Genomic DNA, 22,131 nt, shown 5'->3' with positions numbered 1-22,131 from the left:
GGGATTTTGAGGAAGGGGAGTAGATCTTTGGAACAACTAACCCAGGGCTTTGCTTTACATCCACCTATGCCAAAACAGTTATTGCTGCTGTCCTGCTTCCACATAGGAGAAACCTTCGCAGTGCTGGTTTGCTATGATTTATGATGAACTAACCATAGTGAATATATTTTTACTCATCTAAATCCTACTAACATTCTGTATGTCCTATATTCTGTATGTTATGTATATAACATTCGAGTAGTGTCCTACTCGAGTTACGAATAAATCCTGAAGTCAACCTCACATGTAAAATGCAGAACACAAATTATAGCAGGTTTGTTTAACTGAAAGAACCTGGGTTTGTATTTCAGTGGACATTACTTCGCCCTTCATGGGTTATTATGAAAAGAAAAAAAAAAGTATTTCACAACTACCTCGTTTTTATTTTATCTTTTATTTTTTGCCTTGCAAAAGAATGCAACAATTGTATAGTAGGCAAGTAAAGGATATGCATTTTATTGTGTATTTTCATGCATGTATGTCATTGCATGATAGGAGATATACAAATATCGTGCTTGCAAACAGTATATAGAAACATCTCCTACAAAATCTTTCAGGAAGTCTGCTGTAGTAATTTGTTTTTCCAATGTATGCACAATTTACAATATCTATGCTGCCAGATAATTGCAAATATCTTCCCTATTAGCATGCAATGTATGGCCATCTTTGCAAAGTCCTTTTTAAATCCCAAAGGATGCTCTGAATGAGGGATTTAGCCTCCATTATTTAGTTTGAGAGCTGAGTGAGAACTGTTGAGTGTAGCAGACATTGTTTCAGAATGAGATGCCCAAATCCATGGTGCAGATGTTGCAGGTGTGTAGGAAAGGTGTTTTTAATGCCAATGAGGTCTGGGGATAAACCTGTAGTATCACACCTGACTCAGCATAGAGGTAAGGCTGATGCTGTGAAGAACTTCATTTCTGACAGCTCAAAAAGAGGAAAAACTCTCCTTTGTTCCACGAGCAGACCTGCCAATGAGGATGTAGTTAACTGTGTTACGGTTGTGTCTGGCTGTTTATCTATGTCTCATGGCCCTCCCGAGTGACATACTGTTTTTCAAAAGTGTGTATGATTACTCTGGTCCACATTTTGGCTGGGCTGACCTTGTCTCTCTCCGTCACTTATTGTTATGCTTACACCGTTAATGTTAGACAAGATGCCTGTGTACTGATTACACCAGCTTTGGCAGCGTTTTAACTGATTTTTGAATATATGCCCATTCAAGAGCTATTTGGATTTTAATAGCGAGTACTGAGATAAATCTTCTCATTCTAGTCCCTGATAAGTTCTGTTTTATCAGGAGCATTTCAGGGAAAGTGTTACCAGATGAGGCTATTTAAGAATCAGCTGCTTTTTCTTTTAAATTAAGGAGCTTCTTCAGAAGTCATAAAAGACGGGATTTGAAGAATTCAGACCTCCAAGGAGGAGCTGGTGGTTCCCTAAGAATTATTTTAAGAGTGCTACTTGATACAATCAAGATTATTGAAAGACTGAAGAGGTTGCTTACACCTTCATTCACCATTTACCCAGGAAACGTGCATGTGTCTGGGAGGCTTCTTTTACTCTTCTGCCTTGTCACTATGGAAGAGATGGGCATTCTCAGGGCTAAGGTCCTTTCTCTCTCCATTGACTTCATCAGGTTTTTATATTTTTAATTTAGGTACTCCTATCAAATGGCTTAGGTAGTTTAGGCTTGCATATTTTAGGCAAGTTCATGATTCATCATTTTTTGGTGTGGATTACACTTTTTTCCTAAAAACACAGATGTTTCTGGTTTTAGCATACTCCATTTTATAATCTGATGTCACCATAGAAAGTGATACTTGTGTGCTTAACGTTAAAATATCTTTCAGTCAGCTAATGTAAAGCATCTGGTGTTCTTCTGTATTTTAATAAACCCTAATAACAGTATTGCAATCCCTTAATGCCGTTTCTCATATTCTTGTTACAGTAGGTATATGGCACACATTTTCTGGTTTAAAAAGCTCAAAACAAATTTCAGCAGTTTAATCTCAGTGTTAGGAAAAGGATCACAGCAGCTGTTATAGTATTTTGTATTTAAGCTAGTTTTTGTAAAGGCTTGTGACACGCTCCCTGGGTGCTAAATATTGACAAGCATGCTCTGGCAAGCAAGACCTGGCTTGGTGAGGTAGCACAGCTCGAGTCTCTGCATTGACACTGTAACCCAAATCTGAAAACTATTATCCTACTCCATTTATTTTGGCTTTATAGGTGATACTGACCACTTATATTAGGGATTTCCACTGTATTTTTAAAACTGTAAGTTTGGATTCATATTTGATTTAGGACAGCAACACATTGTGCATCTGTGTTTGCTGACACCTTCAGTAATGTATTGTGAATGGAATCACAAAAGACAGCATAGAACCTTCATGACTTCAAACATTCAGAACGGAAGCAAACACTGCATGTAAAATAATTTAAAAATCACATTTTTCTTTTATGTTGGGTAACAGACCGTGTCCTAAAACTGTGAGGCTGTAAAAGCTGTTGATCAAAAGTGAAGCTTGGGCATGTATTCATTATGGGATATAATTTAGGAGATTAATTTTTATTTATATTATGTAACTGAAAAGAAAAATCCACCTTTTTTCCCACCCTAATTGTAAGTGCAGCATGTTTATAATGTTTCTGGTTTACTTTTTGAATTTCTGAATAAAGAACTTAAGCCTATTTGGGCTTTAGTAAATTTGGCATGTGGACTAAATTGATTACCAGATGCATTGTGCAACATATGGCACTGTACAGTCTTTGTGCGCTTCATAGTATTCCTTAAATTAGCAGCATTTGTTTTGATTCCAAAAATGCACTTGTCTATGCTTTCTAGTGCTTTGGACTAAAATACTGGCTTTTCAGTGCTAAGCAGATGTGTTAGAATTTCCTGTGGAACATTTATGCTTTTGTGAGTCTTCCTCTTTGAGCACTCCACGCTCAGCATTGCGCTAGTGATAGCCCATGCAAATGGAATCTCTTCATTATCGTGTCTATATTCACTGTTTTAAAACTTAAGAATTCCTCATAATTCTCCATCACCAAGGACAAGGAAGCGAGCCAGTTTTACCCAAAGATATTACCCATGAGTGAATCAATTTTCAGGTATGTTTTATTTTAGATTAAAAAGAAAACAGGAAGGAAGGGGTACATAATTCTCTGTGGGAAATATGAGTAACAACAGTCCTGTATTCTTCTGTGAGTAGGTAGACTTCTGAGGTTAAGGTTGTGTTTTGAGTGGGCATAAAAATTCACCCATGAAAATGCACAGAATAAAGTACCAAGGTCTGGGACATTAGTATGCAATTTAGTTCTAAGAGCAGCCTGCTTGAGTTGATTTAGAGAGGTTATCTGTAAAATAGTATACCTTAAATTACCAACAATTTTAGAGAAAAGAGCAATATGGTGACCTGGTACAAAGGATTTGTAACCAGGAGGACTGCATGCTGCCTCTTCTCTCCAGATGAAATTACGGTTCACACACACATTTCCTCTCCAGGTCTCCTCCTGTTCTTTTCTCTTTTGAGATAAAAGTATTATAACTTTGTATGATATTTTGATATTCTCTACTAAAAGACACTGCGTCAGTGCCAAATATTGCGGTTGTTTTTTTAATTTCTTTGTGGTAGCAGCTATGTGTGCTCTGAGCAGTATTTAAAATCAAAAAACACATGTGGGTCCCTGGCTTTGCATTAATTGCCCTTTACTTTGATCACTGAAGACCAGTGAATGCAGTGTAGGGCTGTGTTACTATCATTTTTCTTCAGTGGAAGCCAAGGGGATGAGTAAGTACATAAATTAAGTCCCTTACTCACCCTCTGAGCTGCCCTCATTGGATAACAATTAAAATGATCTGACAGAGCAACACACTAAATTCCCTAGCATCCCCTTCTGTTGCTCTGAATACATAAAACAAATGAGTGTTTAAGCCTATTAATGCTGTTATTTTTTATTAATGCAGAAAGCAGTGTTAAGATGCAGGTGTGTAATTTCATCTTGAAATCAGCACTGAGTTGCATGGTTGATACAAAGGCAGGACTGATATAAATGTGTTTTAATTACTAGCCCTTGATTATATGTCCAGAGCTAGTAAAGGCCTCCGCAAATAAGGTCTGTGCTTCCTTTATGCCGTGGATGGTTTACGCAGCACGGACATGCTATTATTTTGCTTTCCATTAAGACATTAGCTGTTCAGCTCACTGTACGCTCTCAGCTAGAGAAGTGGCATGAAACCTCTTGTAACTGCGAAGGTTATTAAAAAGAAGGAATGGAAGAAAAAGTTTTTCTTTACAACTGTCAACCACGCACAGCCAAGGTCTCAGCTAATGCCAAGATATTGACACTCTGTGGGGGCGGAGGGGCCTTTTCTTCTACAGAAAACGAAGTATTGTCATGCAAATTTCATTACAAAAATACAGAGTTGTAAGGAACTAAATATTTAGAAACTTATGTACCTAGTTATAAAACTGTAATTATAAGAAAGTGTTGGTTGTGTAAGGAGTACTTCACATCTGTCAGAGTGTTTTAATGTCTACAGTAGTTATTAGCTGAATATTTCCATTATTACCATTCTGTGAGCAACTGCCACGCTTGAAACTGATTGATGTTTAAGAGTAAAGCGCTTTTATTACATGTTGCCAGCTTCTGAGGGCCAATCTCATAACCTACAGTGCCTTCAAAGGAGTGATGATACCTCCTTTTTCTGGAACAAATCACATCTGAAGAAAGTGAAAGAGTGAAAGAAGCATTTATTTCCTTATTTAATTCCACAGAACTTTCATTGCATTGTACACTGTTCTGCTACTGAGTTAATATAGTATGTTATCTGCCAAATATGACACTGGACAAACACAACTTTTACAAGAAGAGTGATGTTTGAATGTAGGCAACTAGCACTGCGGGATGGCTTGACTTGAGGCAGTGACTTTAATTGTGAGTTGATGGAACTGTGGTGTCATTCTTTCGTTGCCTGGGTGCAAAGCAGTCTTCTGACAGGGTGTGCTGGTTGCAGAGTCTTCACTAATTTTTTGTTAGTTTGTGGATTTGTGCTCTGCACAGACCTGCAATTTCAGTGAAAGAAATGTACGACAAAAAAAAAGTGAGAGCCTCCCCACCAAGTGTTTATCTTCTAAAAGCCATGCTGTCTTGCTTGAGCCTAGGCAATGCTTTTTGAGTTATTCAAAGGAGGAAAGCTGTAAGAAAATATTGCAGCAAGTTGACCATAAATAACGCTCTTAGGGGAATGTACTTTTTGGAGTATTTGTGCATGTTGCTCAAGAATTAAAATTTTTCCACTCTCACCCTAGATGTGACTTTACTGAAACTGATCTATAAAAGCAGAGTGCCCTCCAGCTCAGTGGAGGCTGCTAGGGAATGTGAGTTTCTTGTGCCTTCCTCCCAGAATAAGGCAAAGAAGGAAAGTAATGTTACTTTAACACCACCATAAATGTAGTGCCCAAGCTCAGCTTGTAGGAGCAAGTTGACATGCTGATCTCATTTTAACACGTTAATGACTATATTGGTACTTTAAACTAGCAGTTGTTGGAAAAGTTGGAAAGCATTTGCCCCAGATCTTAGAGACTGTGTATTAAAATAAGACAAATCTTGAGACTTGGAGAATCCTTCCAAGAAACTATTATCAGCTGTTTTCTCCTTGCTCATAATTTGATCATCAAAAATCATATCACCTTCTGCATTCATTATGAACTGCTCTGGTTTTCATTCTTGTTCACCTGACTCTTTATCTGCCCAAATCACTTTGTGTCAAACTCAAAAGCTTCAAAGTGAAATTTCCAAAAGGCACTACATTACCCTTCCTTTCTAAACGTTACCCTGACAGCAGTAGCTTGCTTTCCACAAATCTCAGCAGACTCTGGTGTGGCTATTTATCTTTCCAAATGATGATGTGCCCCACCTGCTTGTAGACACGTGCAGATCTCCATGAATAATCAAGGTAGCTAATTTCTCTTTTTTTATCAGCAGAAAAAAAAAGTGTCAGATAACTTCCTACTTATCCTATGGCAAGTAGGTGACTAAGGCTGTATGCTTCAACTACCTTAGCTAAAACTATCAGTTCTCCTACTTTTGGTTGCGTGAGTCTTGAGAAAAGGGAAGTGTTGAGATAAATGGCTATGATACACACAGTGCTGAAATAAACATTTATTTTAACACATTGTATGTGATGAGCCATTTATTTTAACACTTTTCACTTGAAGTGTTGAAATAACAGGTTTTATCAGGGGACGTGTCATCCACTGTTTTATGTATATGTGAATATGGAAATATATCTACTGAGTGTGCATGTATATATATATTCACACAGATTATATAGATATGCAATAATAATATGGCAGATGTGTGCATAGACACATGCTATTACACCTGCAAATACTGTATTTTCAGCTGAACTGAAGTAACTTGTTTAACAAAACTTTTGTTTGTGCCATCCAATGTGTTTTTTTAATATATTTTGTATGTATATTGTGTATATAAATAGATACAAATACATCCATACATATAATTTCATGTTACAGGGTAGTACCAAGTGGATGAAATAAAATATGTAAACCTCATAAGGAGATAAGCATGATAATGGGTTATGTGAAGAGGAGGGGAAATACTCATTTAAGCTTTCTGTGTTCTTAGTTTCTTTAGTTTGCTCTACTTTTGTACATTCTGCTTCCTTTGCTGTAAGGGACTTTCTGGACCAATGGGTATTGAACAGTGCAAGGTATGCTTCAGCTTGTAGATAAGCTGCAAAGATCATTACTACCTTTTTCAGTAATGTCTTTATTTTTAAAATAAGCCTCAACATCCAGCTCAGCAGTCAGTTGCCACTCTGTCAGCACGTCCTTACTACATTGTCTTTGTATGACCTGAGCTCTGTGTGCACTAAAGTACCCACGCAGGCGCTTGGGCACACACACATCCTGCTTCCTGGCACCAGGGTCATGTTGACCACTGTAGTTGTTTGTTGAGGAGGTTAAAGCTGTCTCAAACAAAGGCAGTACTGCTTCTGAAGCTGACAGGGGCAACCGTGCCTTTGAACAAATCTCTAAGCTTCTGGGTAAACAGCTACAAACACTTCTACTAGATTTTGAGTTAAGCGCAACTGCCTCTGCACTGGGATGGATGGGCTGGAAATCTTACTGTGTGCTGGAGGGTAACATGTCTTTCAGCAGAATTTATCATGAGCTTCTTTGTGCTACTGTGATAGTTGCAGTGGTCTTGTCTAGTAAGTGTGGACAGTACTCCTTAGATGGTCCATCTCCTTTTGATGCTAGTCTGATTCATATATTTTTCCTTGTATTGTGCTGGGAGTACACCTCAGTCATCAGCAGTACTTTTATTATTACTATTGTTAGGATATTCCAAATACAATCAAATGATGAGTAAGCATTGAAATTAATTAAAAGAAGAAAAAAAAAAAGAAAGGAAAATAAAAGAAGGGAAACAATTATTGGAGAAAATATGCACCATCCCAGTACATGAATGTTATATGTAGTTATGATATGCTAACGAAAACTAGTAGAATGCAATCAGTCAGTGTGGATGCTAGAACCAGAGTTGGCAGTGATATTAAAAAATGGTGAAATCCTGAGTTTATTATGGTCACCAGAACCTTTTTGATTGATTTGGAGGAGTTAGTGTACCACCCTTCAAAAATTATCAAAAAAATGAAATCTTAGTCAGCCATTGATTTGAAGATGGGGTTTACTGTTATGCCATAAGATGACTAACATCTCAAATGATCTATTTGTTAAACGAATAAAATTTCTAATGGATAATATCCAGAGCCAGAATAAATCATGCATTATTATTACTGATGTTGGCAAATGACAGTGAGTAAGTAGAAATGGACTGAATGGGCTGTAAAAGACGTAAGGAACAGTGATAGGACTCTTGTCCTGGTCCTAAGCTGAATCAAGAAACACTGGGCTGTGTACCATCAGAGCTTTGGCAAGGTCTGTTGTTAGCTTGCTATTTGGCACACCCTGTACTTTTTAGTGCACTGAATATTGAGTGCCCTATTTTGGGACCACTTTGTGGATCATCTTTCCTTCTGAATGTTTATTCATTGGATTTTCTTCTGCAATAAAGAAGGCTGCTCCAGAAGTAATGCCTCCTGTTTTATGACATTGGCCCATGACATCAGAGGCAGATGATAGTGGTATGGTAGTAGAGGCTGAACCTTCCCACCGATGTTCCACTATGTTTTGTTGTTATATGGCAGATGGCAGCAGAATGACAGTTTGACAAAATGGCAGCAGATGTGGAACTGTGTGTGAAACAAAGGTGTGTAATTGAATTCCTCCATGTGGAAAGAAATGGCACCCACTGACATTCATTGATGCTTGCTGAATGTTTATGGAGACCAGACAGTGGATGTGGGCACAGTGAGGCAGTGGGTGGTGTGTTTCAGCAGTGGCAACAGCAATGTGAAAGGCAAGCCATGTTCTGAATGGCCATGTAGACTTTTACGAGTGCAGCATGCAGACTCTTTGTTCATCACTGGTGAAAATGCATAGCAAATGGTGGTGACTATGTTGAGGAGTGTTTTGCAGCTGAGAATTTGTTCTGCCAAATAGTGTTACAGTTCTCTTTGCATCCATTGTAAATTCCATGGAAATAAATAGGAGGCACTACTTTCAGAGCAACCTACATCAATGCATTCACTGGCCATTTTGAAGAATATGCCTGCTACACTGTTTCATTAAACTGCTGCCTTATCGGGTAATTGTTTAAACATAATGCCACAGCACTATCAAAAGGAAAGGTGAACTAATGGCATTTGCAAATGTCAGGGATTATCTTAACACTTTTATTATAGTTTATAAAAAGTAGGTTCAGGGCATTCCATGGCAATTATTTCCACAGAAATTGGTTATTTAAATAAATTGCTAATTATCTGGATATGACAGTATTGAAAACCCTGCTAATGAGTTATTTGATAAGTGTAGCTTATGGTGGCCACCTACAGGTGGGAGAGAGAAAGAACATACAGAATAATTGCAATAATTGCAAGAAACGTCATGCAAATGATTTTTTTATGTACTGTGCATTTCCCTTGACTGTTTACAGATACAGGTAATAGATATATACATGGTACTGTGATAACCAGTTTGAGGCAGCTCACATATTTGGCACAAAATTTCTTCAAAAGATCTATGTTTTCTGTGTTTATTTCATAACCCTCAAACTTCCTTATCTAGTTGCTTCCTGCAGGATTGGACTGCTCATCTAGAGTGCCTGTACTTTCCCGTATCAATTCCCTTGTGTAAAGCTTTTTCACCCAAATCTGGTATTTGAAGTTTTTGGCTTCTGTTGTCATTAGCTGTATTAATTTTATCTGTCAGGGAGATAACAACATCAGCTGTCTTCTGAGAATGAATTTAGAGAAACAAGGAGAGTGACATTGCTCAGATTGTTATTATTATTATTTTGGTAGCACAGAGTTTAGCGATAATTTATTAAACACAAATAATGTTGCTTTCTGTATCAGCTTATTTTTCTCTGCAATATTTACAGTTTGTGGTTTAAATTTGATATTAAATTTGTAAAACAGAACTGTAGTATGACATAATTCAAATTAAAAATAAATTTCACTTTGCAATGTGCAGAATGGGGAGAATTATGATCCAAATTAATCTTTATTCCATTTAGTAACCATAGAAAACAATGTTTGCTTTCACCAAAGCGTGTCAAAGGTGTGAGTGTCCTTTTCCAGTAAATCTGTCCATCTTGTAGATACAGAGTTTGATAAAGACCATTCAGACTGTTTCAAAATTCAGACACCATGTTATTAGTCTGAACTAACTCACCTCAATTCTGTTGGTTGTGGATCACTTTTAACTAAACTGTTTAGAGCTGTTGCAGTTATCCTAAAGACTTTAGACTCCAAATTGGTGCAGGATACTGCAAGTGACAATATGTAGCCCAGTGTTCAAGATTCCTGAGAATGTTTTTTCCCCATGGGTGAATCAGTGGGGTCAAGAAGTTCTAAATTTTCTCAGAACTTCCAAAGTTACAGTGTTGTTTGAAGCTAACATTAGGTTTCTCTCTGAAGAAGGTATTAAGTTTGGCTCTCAAGCCTCAATTGAGTGAACGTTTTTGGTGCTTAGCAGAACTGAGTTCTACAGAGATTCCAAGAAATTATAAAGTCTTACTAAAACATGTCTTCTGGCATTGCTAAAGTGTTTTTTTACTTCCCATGGAAAATTAAATGATCAAACAAATAATCAGGTAGAATATCTCTCATCAGTTTAGCATCAGCTTGTGTCCTTAGGACAAAAGTAGCACTGCCTACCTTTGTTGAACTAGTCAAGGTTTTTGACTGGTGTATGTTGTGCTTCTTCTGTTCTGCCTCTTGAATTTCCTTTATCTCAGTCCCTGATAGTAATGAAAAATCTGACCTTTTATTCAAACAAACAAAAAAAGAAAAACAGAAAGGAACAAACAAAACCCTGCTTTCTTCTACAGCTAGAAAATGGATCATGGACTTTTGCATTATACAGTTTTTCATTGCTGAAGTCTTTATGTAACAGTATTTGTTCTAAATGAGAGACTGGAAAGAGTAGTGTTCGACATAAAATAGCATGGCATCTCCACCACATAATTTTGTCTTCTTTTTTCAATCTCATCCCTTGTTTTAGGTTTGGATAAATTGACTTTGTTTATTAAATCTATTTTATAGCAGGGCAAACGATAAACATATGTAGTGTCTAGTAGCATCTGTAACACTGCTATCAAGACAGTACCATACCAGCAGTTTTCTTGCTACGGGTGCTTAACTATTGAAATTACAGGTCTCAGCATGTCAAAGTATGTGGTGAACACTTATTTTTTAGTATATGAAGTCTGTTTCAAATGGATTTATTTGGATCTCAGCTTCTAAAATACCACTGGATTTATCAGATAACTTTCTGTAAATTCCAGCCAGTACTTACAACTCCTTTAAAATTTGGCATTAAATCTCCTTTATTTCACTTTTAAAAACTCCTTCTCCACAAATCTCTGTAATTAAATTTATCACCTTTCTATGATATTCTCATGAAAATGCAGGAAAATAGAAACTCTAGGTCAAATTCATTACCTATTTTATTTCTTTTTGTTTCTTTCTTGATAGCTTGGCTCCACTACATTTTTTTATTCTTTCTGTAATCTGAAGGTTTTCTCACCATTTCACTAGGCAGTCCATCTGCTATTGCAAGTAAACCACATTGTATTTCAGAACAGTGCTTTTTATTACAGAAAGGAAGCTCCTGAACTGTTGACGAAGATGAACATCTAGGAGAATGGTTTTGTGTTCTGTTGTATTCTGTAGACTCAAATGCTAAGGAAAAAAAATGCTGAGATGAATGCTGAACCTCAGTCAACCCTTTAATTGTCAGTAGGGCCACTTATTTGCACTCATCAGAAGCACTCCTGAAATGTTTTTAAATTCATTTAGTTGAATTAGAGGTGAATGGAATACTTTTGTGATTGTACCAATTTTTCACCAGCTTACTAATTACCAAATGTAAGTAATAACTTATGTTTTGGATATCAAGTGCAGGTAGTTCTAAAAAGTATGCGTTCCTTAAGAAGTTCTAAGTTTCTTTGCCACATCTACTAGGCTTTGTCAAATCATGTAATTGTTTTCCTTAGGCTGACTGGAGGCCTTTCTGATTATCTATTGTGCTGAAAATGTAAATAAACTGCCATTTGTCCCTTTTTCTTCACTGACCATGGTACAGAGAACTTCATCTAAGTGGAAAGGTGGCTAATTTAATCAGACTGAGAAAAGGAACAATTATATCCTGTAAATGTTTTCTTGTGGAACTCTTTTCTGTGGGATATAATTTAGGTCAAGGATCTGTCAGACTTAAAAACTGATAGAATGCAAACTCTTAGAGTTACATTGCAGATAAAAGAATATAAACCTTCATGTCTCAATTCATATGTCAGTTTTTAGCTCATGCAGATTGGGAAGAAATTTCCCTATAGACACATAATTTCCAAGTTTCTAGTTTCTGCGTTCATTCACCCTTGTGAAAAATAACTACCACATCACAGTGAGATATTGGAGTAGCTGTGTCAGTGCCTGAAAGCAATATAGCAAGTCTGATACTTATCTGTAGCCTCAATTTCAAACATGGAAAAATTTTACAAGCTGGTGTTTTTCATTGAGTTTATTTTAATACTCTTGGCTGTGTAGTGTATGTCTTAGCATGTATGGCCTCTGAAAGACTTTACAAGTAAATTCATCAGAAGTACCATCCAGGTTACTTTTTTTTTTTTTTTTTTTTTTTTTTTTTTTTTTTTTTTTTGTCTCAGGTCTTTCTTTAGGACTGGTCCATCAATTCTGTTGTAATATTTGCTGTTTGTGTACTAGCATTCATCCTTTTTCAGAGAATCGTTCTGTTCCTTTTTGAAACTCATTACAATTGATCTAGCTCAAATGATGACAAATAGTCATTATCATCCAGAACAAAGTTCTGTTTAGCTCCAGCTCCTTTCTGTGATCCTTTCTGTTATATACTTAGATTCCTTATTTTTTTAATGAGATTTGTAATTTTTATGAACTAGGCTTTAGTATCCCATCAAAACTAAAGGATAGTTCATGTTGGGTTAGGCTGCCCATTGAAGAAAATTGCAGTTTATAAGCTGAAAACATCATTTCCCTTTGTAGCTTCTGTTAAAACAGCAAGAACTATCTGTGTAAATTCTATGAGTAGTCCTGGTCACTGGCATGGGCACTGGAGTATATCACATGAGTCCTGATGGAAGGTTGGCAGTTGAGAACAGTGTCTGTCCTAAGCCAGAAGATACCATTGTTTATGAAGGCAATTTGTTATTGAATCCAGGTCAGCTGTTGATAGAGACTGCTTAGCTGAGCTTTTGAATGTGAGTGTGCATAATACCGATAGGCCAGGATCACCTGTTCATTCAACGTTGTCTGCTAGAGTTGTAGTGAGGGACAGTGGTATGTTGTAAAAGGCAATGTGAACTGAACACAGAGTATTTTTAATGGTTAAGACAAACCAAATTTCCATTTTTTTGCTATGCAGAAATATCTTGACAAGTCATCTCCTTTACTAAATGGCTGGCAAACTGTGGTCCTTCTGCTTCACAAGAGGTAGAGAAATGATATCAGCACAGATCAGCTGGGTTGAAGAAGAAAGTTTTGTCTGAAAAAACTAGGACATTTGTCAGGCATTTAAGCAGAGTTGTGATGCATCGTCTTACATTTGTTCTTTTCCTGCACTTCTTAATTGTGGTTACTTCTTCCACTTGCTTTGTTCATTGCGTTGGTTTTCTTTTTTTCTTACCCTTTGGTTATTTGCCCTTCTAGAAGGTTAAATCTTTAAAGGTTATAACAATACCCATGGAAAGTATTCAGAAGTATTTTACATCGCAGCGTTTCCCCAAGTTACCTGACACAGTATATTTCCATTTCCTTGTGTAGGTTGACAGCCAGACAGTTCCTCTGGGAATAATGTATCCCTCCCTTAAACTACGGTGTTGTTTTCCAATGATAACATAAAATAATCCTAAAAATTCTCTATACATAATGTAGAATTTTTAAGAATGCGGGAATTTTTCAGAGAAATCTCAAATAGCCTAAAAATAAATTGCTAAATGTATCAACTGCCCATGCCATATATCAATTAAAAAGCAGCATTTATATGAGTATTTAAAATAGTTGCATACCATCAATAGGCTGTAGCCAAATTGTGACTTTAATCATAATTCCTCTAAATGTGGCAGGGAGTTGTCTGACTCAGCCTCTATATAGCATTTGAAAAATGTAAGCTGTGGTCTTGGAGATTCAACCATAAATGAATTTACTCTTTTGAGCTTCTGACTGTCATGTTAATAGTTTAAGGGGCCTTACTTAAAGGATTATCCGAATCTACAAACATTCAAAGGGAAAACATATTAAATGACAGATGAAGTGTCAAGTGCAGTGAAATGGTGCTTTTAAACAATTTTTAGTCAGGCATAAAGAAATGGGATGCTTCCTCTTACTTGTACAACATATGTGCTCAAAAAACCCAACCTGATTCTTTATGTAAAAGCATAGATCTCTTTTGTCTACAGTGTATGGTAAAATATTGTTTTCTGTCTCAGATATTGCTAAGCTTTGTTTTGAGCAACAGCTAAAATACTGTGCAGCTTTGCAATGTTTTCCAAATCTTTTTGCAATTTGGTTTATTTCACCCAAGATCGTAATACTTTTCAAGCACTGATACCACTTGAAACCCAGTTCATATCATTTTATAATTAATATGACCTCTGCATCTCATAATTAAATGTAATTTCCTGATTTTTCTACCACGAGGGAGTGTAAAGGGGGGGGTGTTCTGATGCTGCTAATACAATGTTCTGTTTTTCTATAGGAAATGCTATTAGGCCCATCGCGCTCCGTGCAGTGTCTGCTATAGCCCGTGCTCTTCCAGGATTTCCCATCTTAGCAACTGGAGGCATTGACTCTGCTGAAAGTGGGCTCCAGTTTCTGCACAGTGGAGCTTCAGTTTTACAGGTATATTTATTTCTTTAATACATTAAAATTAAAATAACTTTAATTAAAGCTATAATGTATCTTCCTTTCAAATATTATCATACTGGCCTTTTTTCAACAGTTGAAAGCAGTTTTCAGGTTTTAGACATGTTTCTTGCTAAAAGACATTCATTTTAAGTTGGAGTTTCCAAAAGAAGACTTTGGATGCTACAATAGCAATCTGGGAAAAGGCTGTCCATGAGTATGTCATCACTTTTTTCTATAATCTGTAGGATTTAAATTTCAAACATCTCTCCCTTTCCATACAAGCAAGGCCTACACAGTGTTAAGCTTGAGCTGTTCAATCATCCTTTATTCTTGTTTTATGTCTTCTGCAAAGAGCCTTTTCAAGGAGAGAAGTATATCAAAAAACATTACTTGAGTCTCACTGGGAGTCAATTTAAAGTGACTTTTCTTAATCTGGGAATCTGTGCCTCTTAAGCATGCTTACTGTAAGAGAAGGTGCAGAGCTGCACCTCCTGCATATGGGGTTGTTATTGCAGGCCATAGTTATTGAGTAAGGTTTTGGATTGCACACAGTGGTTGAAGCTCTTTACTTTGCCTGATGGGTTATTGTGAAGCCCTGAACAAACTGGGTGGGTTAGGTAGTCCCTGTTGTGAAAAGGAATCTTGTTTGTTAATGTGGATACCAGAAAATTGGCTGGAAATCAGCCCCTTATCTGCTCTAATAGGTATGTCAGGGCAGCACTGCAGCATATGTTAGACAGATCGATAAGGAGCGCATGGTAGTTAAGTTAGATAGTTCCATTATATAACACTATATTCTGGTAGGTACTTGTCCCCCTCTATGTGGAGTTCCCATCAAAGTCAACAGCAGCTGTAGATACTGGCTTTGTGTCACTCCATGGGATGACTGGAGTGGTTTCATTCTCACAATTCACTGCAACATTAAGAATTAGATTCAGTGTTAGATTCAGTTCATGCACAGCTATGGTGACAACTGACAGTAGTCACGTGTTCACTATATCAATTAAAAATAATTAAAAATTCTAGGGCAATTTGGTATTTTGGTTTGTTTGTTTTTTTAATATGCTTAAAGTTAGTATTTTGGGGAGCTGAAGTGGAAGACAACTGGTATTCTATAGATTTGTTACATTTTTTTTTAGCTTTGTTAATACTATTTCCTATCTTTTAAGTTTGTTTGAGAATGCTTCAAACTTCTTTTCTCATGAACAAACACAAGACCTACCTTTTTTACACAATGTTCTGAGAGCTTCAATTTAAGTGCTAAGTAATGGTACAAATTACAGAGCAGCATTTGTAAACAAAGAAGTAGGATTGGCAAGGGAATGTTTTTAGTGCTATGTATTTCATTTATTATTGCTAATAATGCTCCAGTTTTGATGACTTTGTCAATTACAATGTTACATGATCTCAACTACACATAACAGAACGATTTTCTGTTCTACTTCTACTACATCTGTTTCTGGATGACTAAAAATGAAGTTTTAAAATGTCATTTATGTATGTTTCCTTTATATAGACTGTGTAGCTGTTTATTTTCTTGTTTTGTTTTTTTTGTTTTCTTCTACTGTGCACCATTGGTAATGAGACAATGGTAAAGATAATTTTCTTTTGTGATAAGATTACCAGTTGCCCTTGAAAGTCTCCAGGGATGGGGCATCAACCACAACACTAGATAACCTGTTCCAGAGCCTCACCCACCCTCATTGTAAAAGACTTTTTCCTTATATCTAACGTAAATCTACTGTCCCTGAGCTTGAAGCCTTTTCCCCTCGTTCTATCGCTACAGACCCTGCTAAAGAGTTTGTCCCCTTCTTTCCTTTAGCCTCCCTTTAGATTCACTATTATTATTTTCTTTTAACTAATAGTTACGTTCTCTGGAACTAGCTTCCAGAAATGGATCTATATGGTATTCTATGCTTCAGAGAATAATTTCTTTTTCCAAACGGCCTTTCCCAGAGATGATAAAAAAACTCTCACTATATTCAGACTTCACCGGTCTAATCAGCTCTAGAACTGATTTAAAACTCCTCTAGATCAAATCCATCCTCAGTTTGAGTGGCTTATTTTTGTTTCTCTGAAGTAAGGCAGTCATTTGAACTTATCTGAAATAAATGGATTGTAAAAGTGCTGCGTATGTAAGGGTCTGAACTAGTTCAATTACATTTATTTAAAAATAAGTCTTTAGAAAACGTCATGCTAGATTGTGAGTATGCCATAAATTTCTCTCATCTAAGGAAAGGCAAATGGAAAAGTGAGGGAAACAGGTAATTTGTATAGACATTTATACAAGGAATACACTTCTCTGGGGCTAGACTGAGACATCCATTTGCTGCTCAGGCAAGATACTTTGTGATAAACAGAAGAAGGCAACCTCATCTTCACAAGTTATCTTTGGAACAAGTTATCTCTGACGTCAAGGTCATACAAATAGCTGCCTAACATACTTCTCCTTGAATCCCAATTTTTCTCTTAAAGCATCCTTGGTACCAAATGCCTCAGTTCTTTTGTCTTGAGCAGTGAAAACTCCTGTTGCTTTGACAGGTCACTTTTGCTTTCTCAGCAAAAGTGATAGACTGCTCCAGAGGCAGAAAGCAAACAGCCAAGGCTTTGGCAGTGTGGACATGCATTCTGCACTCAGCTGTGCCAAATGAGAGCAATCTCCTCACGTGCTCCCAGCTAAAAACCTGAACCTGCCCACTGGCCCTGCTACCACCACCTTGTTACAAAGAACAGTGTGTGGATGTGCCCTTGTTAGCTATGTTTTAATGGGGTGCAAATTGTCAGTTCATCCAGCATTTAAACACATTATGTCTGATATAATTAAGCAGCACAATCTGCAGTGATCCTCTGCAGAGGACCGCTAGAGAGCCCAGGATGGCGGTGCTTCTGTGGCCATTGACTTCTCTTTGTTTTGCCTGGACAAGAGTCCAGTGTCTTCTCTGCCATGAGAGGATGATGTTCAGAAGCAAGGAAAATGCAAAGGCTTTGTGTGAGTTGATTTAATTGCCATGTGGTCTCTCTTAGAGAAGAAGCTTATGAATAATAAATGTAGCCCCATTAAAACCAAGATCAGGTTTGCCTCTGCAGCTATTTCACCTGTGATCAGTTCTGCATTGTTTGTTTTTATTTTCCAATTGCTTTTCTTTTAAAATGTGGGGATTTATTTTCTGTTAACAAAATGGAAATTCTTAATTTTCCATTTAAAAAACTGTAGTACACGGGAATGCAAGTAAGGAGTCAGGTGATGAACCCGTATTTTGATGCATGCTCTAACAGCCTCAAATGGTATTGATCAGGTATGTTAGGGAATGGTTCTGGGAAAGAACGTCAGCATTCGCTGTGCATTCTGTCTCCAGCCTTAGAAAACAGAGAGCAGCATTTTAGGCTACTACTGACAAAATGTTTGTATGTGAGGAAGTTTTGCATCAGCTTTCTAAAACACACTGGATCACTGTAGCCAGTTGTAGCTGAAATTAAAATTGTATACAGCAATTTATCCGTATTATTCCATATTATGATATAGTGAGGGAAAAAAGCAACAATTTTTTAACATTTTTCATTAAAATGCTGAAATGTTTTTGTGATTTTTTAGCTGATTCCTTAGGATGGTAGTTCTTTGTAAGGCACCCAAACCCCAACGCCTTTTAAGTATGAGCTTGGAATAAAAAAATAACTCTGTCGTGCACTCCTTTATCCAATCCTGCATTCCTCATATACACAAAGCTCCAGAGCTCCAGAGATGTCTAGCTGCAACTTTTTGATGTACAGTTCATTACTATAGGCTTCCAGTGGGGCTGAAATATGTGCTTTTTCTAGAAGTGAGCTTTTTTTTAAAGCCACAATTAATCAAAATAAGATGTATATTGAATTTTTTGCATCTTTTGCGTCATGTATGTGATTTAGCATGACACATTGATGGTTTGTCAGATTTTTACAAGGCTTTGAAGCAGACTTGCATTTTTCAAAGTCATCTTGCTGTAGGAAATTAAAAATAGAGACAATTATAGAAAATTCCACTGGAAAGAGAAAATGCATTATGGAAAAAGCAATAAAAGCATAAAAATATTAAAGTAAAAATCACTTCACAGTAGCCTGTATGATTCAATTGTAGATCAATATTGTGTAGTTAATGCATTAGCAGTAGAGCATTAATTTGCAATTACCGCAGGTGATCTGATCCTCTGTGTTCTGTCCATTGACATAAATGACCTTTTGTTGAAAGAGATTCTGTAGTCATTATTTCTAGCAGCTGTAACAAAAAAAAAAAGAAGGTAGAACAAAGGGGTACTTTCTGAAGTATACATTTTTCATGGCAGAGTCTTTTAACATTATATTCTGGTATGGAACATGTTCGCTAATCTCAAATTTTAGTCATTAACTTGAAAAGAATATGTGTTTCTTTTCAAGCATATTTCTGTTCTTTTAAAATGGACAACATACCTGTCCCCAGTTTTTCCACCACACAGCCAAGACTGAAAATCCACCCATTTACTGCCTTCTTCTATGGTCCCACCTGGCAGAGAGCAGCCATCAGTGTCACCCCAAGACCTGCTCATGGCATCCAGCTGGAACAGGGCTGGGTGAAGGCACTGCAGCAGTGCAGCAAGGCAATGTGTACTGCTGCACCCTCCTTGCACCAGGACCTTCTGTCACAGGCAAGGAGTGCTGTGGGAGTGCCTGTACCCTGGGGCAGCTGTGTGAGGCTGGCTCTGTCCGTGCCCTCCTCTCCATGCTAGCTCTGCATGGCATCTCAGGGGTCAGACCAAGATCAAAACCCCATCTGGAAATATTTTCCATGGGAAACCACCATTTTTTTGCTTCTGCAAGATAAAATCTGCCCCCAGTGTGGAACACAGTTGTTTCTATGAGACTGCTTGTATTTTTTGTAACATTTTCAAGGAGATTTCTTGTTGGTACCTCTGTGGAGCCAGAGTCTCAAGGGATTTGGGACAGTTAGATCATTATTGTTTCTTCAGCAGGCATTTTACTGAAGTTTTTAGCTGGGAGATTTTGTAACAGAGGGATGGCCCCTTGTGCATGAATAAACAAGCTTTCCCATTGCAAAGTAGTAGGATATGAACTCCGAGTGAGTGGTCTTATTCTGTTTGTACAAATATGAAACCCTGCAAGGAACCCTTCCATGAGATATAAAGTGTCCTGGATGTCAGAAAATACAAGCAAGGCTCTGAAAATATAATCACTAAAATGATACGAAAAAAGTCATAAAGATTATGTCATGTCTTAATATTTAAATGCTATCATTTTCTCATCCCCAAGCGCAAAAATACAAACAAAAAAAAAAAAAAAGAAAAAGAAAAAAAAACCCCACAAAATCTCTGAAGTAAATGTATCCTGTAATGATTTACCATATTTTTCCCCCCCCTTTTTTTTTTTTAATTCTTCTTAAGGTCTCTGATGCAATTTTTCCATGTTTTTATAGGCTACAGAACTGTGAAACAGAGAGCCAGTTCTCTGTGCACTTAATTAGTGGTTTTTTAAGCGCATCTTGGTGTCTGCTCAAGTCAGTGAAGGCATTGATATTGAGATAAGTGCGGACTAGCTGAGGCCAAAAATATCTTATCCAGGAATGAATTACTGCTTATGCCCTTTAGTGGTATGGGGAGTAAGAGGTCATAATCACAGGGCTGATGGAGCAGGGCAGTGATAGAACAGGCCCACTGTTTTGGAGTTCCAATTTCTACCTTGAAAACTATTTCATCTTGTGTTGAATAACAGCGACTTTGAATGCAGAAGAAGGGCTCAGCGATTCCCTGTGTCTAATCTCAGCTCTGTGTGGGGAATGTGAAGTCAGGTTGCAAGCAAGTCTCCAGCACAGGGTGCAGTCTCTATGGCTGGGCTTCTCCTGCCCACCCCACTCAGCCCCTGCCACCCATACACTGCACTGGGGAGCAGAGGTTTTTCGTTATGTTGGCAGGGAGGTTTGCCTCAGAGAGCTCTGCTCCTGGTGACAGAACAGGTGTGCTTCAGCATCAGTTGGCAGCACACACCTGATGCACACTGTGGCTCGGGGCAGAAGAACAAAACCTGTACAAAGCTGTTCGCCAACGAATAGGTTGCTGGATGCAGGCCGCCAGAACTGTACAACTGAGAGACAGACAGATTCAAAAAATAGCTCTTTATTTTTCATATATTTTTAATATTTTTTATAGACCAATAATTTTAAGGAAGCAAAATGCCACTTAAGGCAAACACACCTTTCACATGTAAGTCTTTTGATTTAGATAAGAATATCCTCAGGTAGAAGAAGAGATTTAAAAACTGCTAAAGCCTATGTTCCCAAAGAAGCTCAATGTGTTTGTACATCCTTTTGAGTATCCTCAGACACATTTGAACTTTGCAGCCATTTTATTTGAAATTTGGCAGAAGATAGAAATTATTTTACAATAACAAGTTTTGGAAAAATGAAAAAGACACTCAGTGGAGAGTTTGTACCTGCATTCCTTCACTGTAAGAACGATCATGCTATAGGCTCACCTCCATTAGACCTCTGAGAATCCACATGGGACAGCACTGCCAGGGCTGTGTCAGCCACAGGAAAGCCTTTAATTGGCAGTCACACCTTATTAGACGTCAGAGAACCCAACCAGGAGACACAGACCTGCTGGAAGCCAGGTATCATTAGCTCTGCTGCTCACAGAGCCGCATGCTTAAAAAAGTCTTCAATGGCTGTGGCACTGAATGGAGTGGCCCTTCTTTGCAGAGCTGAAATTTGCAGTACATGGAGAAACAAAAGAGGGAACAAAGTGCTGTTTGAACATGTCGAAATAAAATCAAAAGAAAAAGGGATGTGAAAGAGAGAGAAGTTGGGACAGAGATACATACAGTGATCCTTCTAATAAACATTTCGTTATTTTCTGCTTTTTTCTCTGCTCAGTGCTAATTAGAGAAACTCAACCTGTTCTCAACTGTCTGTCTTCTTTTGTTAATAAAAAAAGTCATTAGAGGACTGCCACACTTGCTCTGTTAAATATACTTGAAATGGAAATTGCTAATTGCTGGTGAGAATTCCTTTCAGTGGAAATCTCAATTTCTCAGACAAAAAATTCTAGAAAGTTCCTTGGTCATGGATAAAAATATAAGGTTGTAACAGGTTTTCATTATTGATGTTTACTTTTATTTTTTTTGCCACTTTTAATGATAAGGTTCAGTATTCAAATCATCATGTCATAAAGTTCTGGACTGAACTCCAAGCTAACAACGCCTTTTATTTTGTGCAGTTTTGCAGTAGTTTTTACATTTTGTTTGGAGCTGTTTAAGGGATTTTTCTATTAGCTTTCCTTTTTTTCTACTCATTTTACCAGCTAGTAAATGAGGTCTGCATAGATAGAATTGTTATTTCATAAATTTGTAAGAATGAATTCAAGCTCATTCCATAACAATTGCCATTTTTCATTCTTATAATGGATTCTCATGCAAAGTAGGTTTAACTATCACTGAATGGTAATAATTATTTAATAAAAATTAGGTCTCAATGGAGCATTAGTTCAAATGCTGTCCTGTGGCAGTTGCTCCCAGCCCCTGCAGAGGAT

The 22,131-nt window shown here is 37.3% G+C and overlaps 1 protein-coding gene across 5 annotated transcripts in view; it reads left to right on the top strand.

The window, feature by feature from the left end:
* The window catches only part of DPYD (dihydropyrimidine dehydrogenase), a 327,299-nt gene that overhangs the window by 250,292 nt on the left and 54,876 nt on the right, over window positions 1-22,131 (top strand). For all 5 annotated transcript variants that reach the window (XM_048943871.1, XM_048943873.1, XM_048943869.1 and 2 more), the window contains exon 19: window positions 14,433-14,575. In XM_048943871.1, the coding sequence (XP_048799828.1) occupies window positions 14,433-14,575 (143 nt within the window). The remainder of the gene's footprint in view (window positions 1-14,432; window positions 14,576-22,131) is intronic.

This window comes from Lagopus muta, chromosome 5 (genome assembly GCF_023343835.1).
Source record: "Lagopus muta isolate bLagMut1 chromosome 5, bLagMut1 primary, whole genome shotgun sequence".
In the NCBI taxonomy this organism is placed as follows: domain Eukaryota; kingdom Metazoa; phylum Chordata; class Aves; order Galliformes; family Phasianidae; genus Lagopus; species Lagopus muta.
The sequence above is the reverse complement of the archived record's forward strand: the minus strand, read 5'-3'. Positions and strand labels throughout refer to the sequence as shown.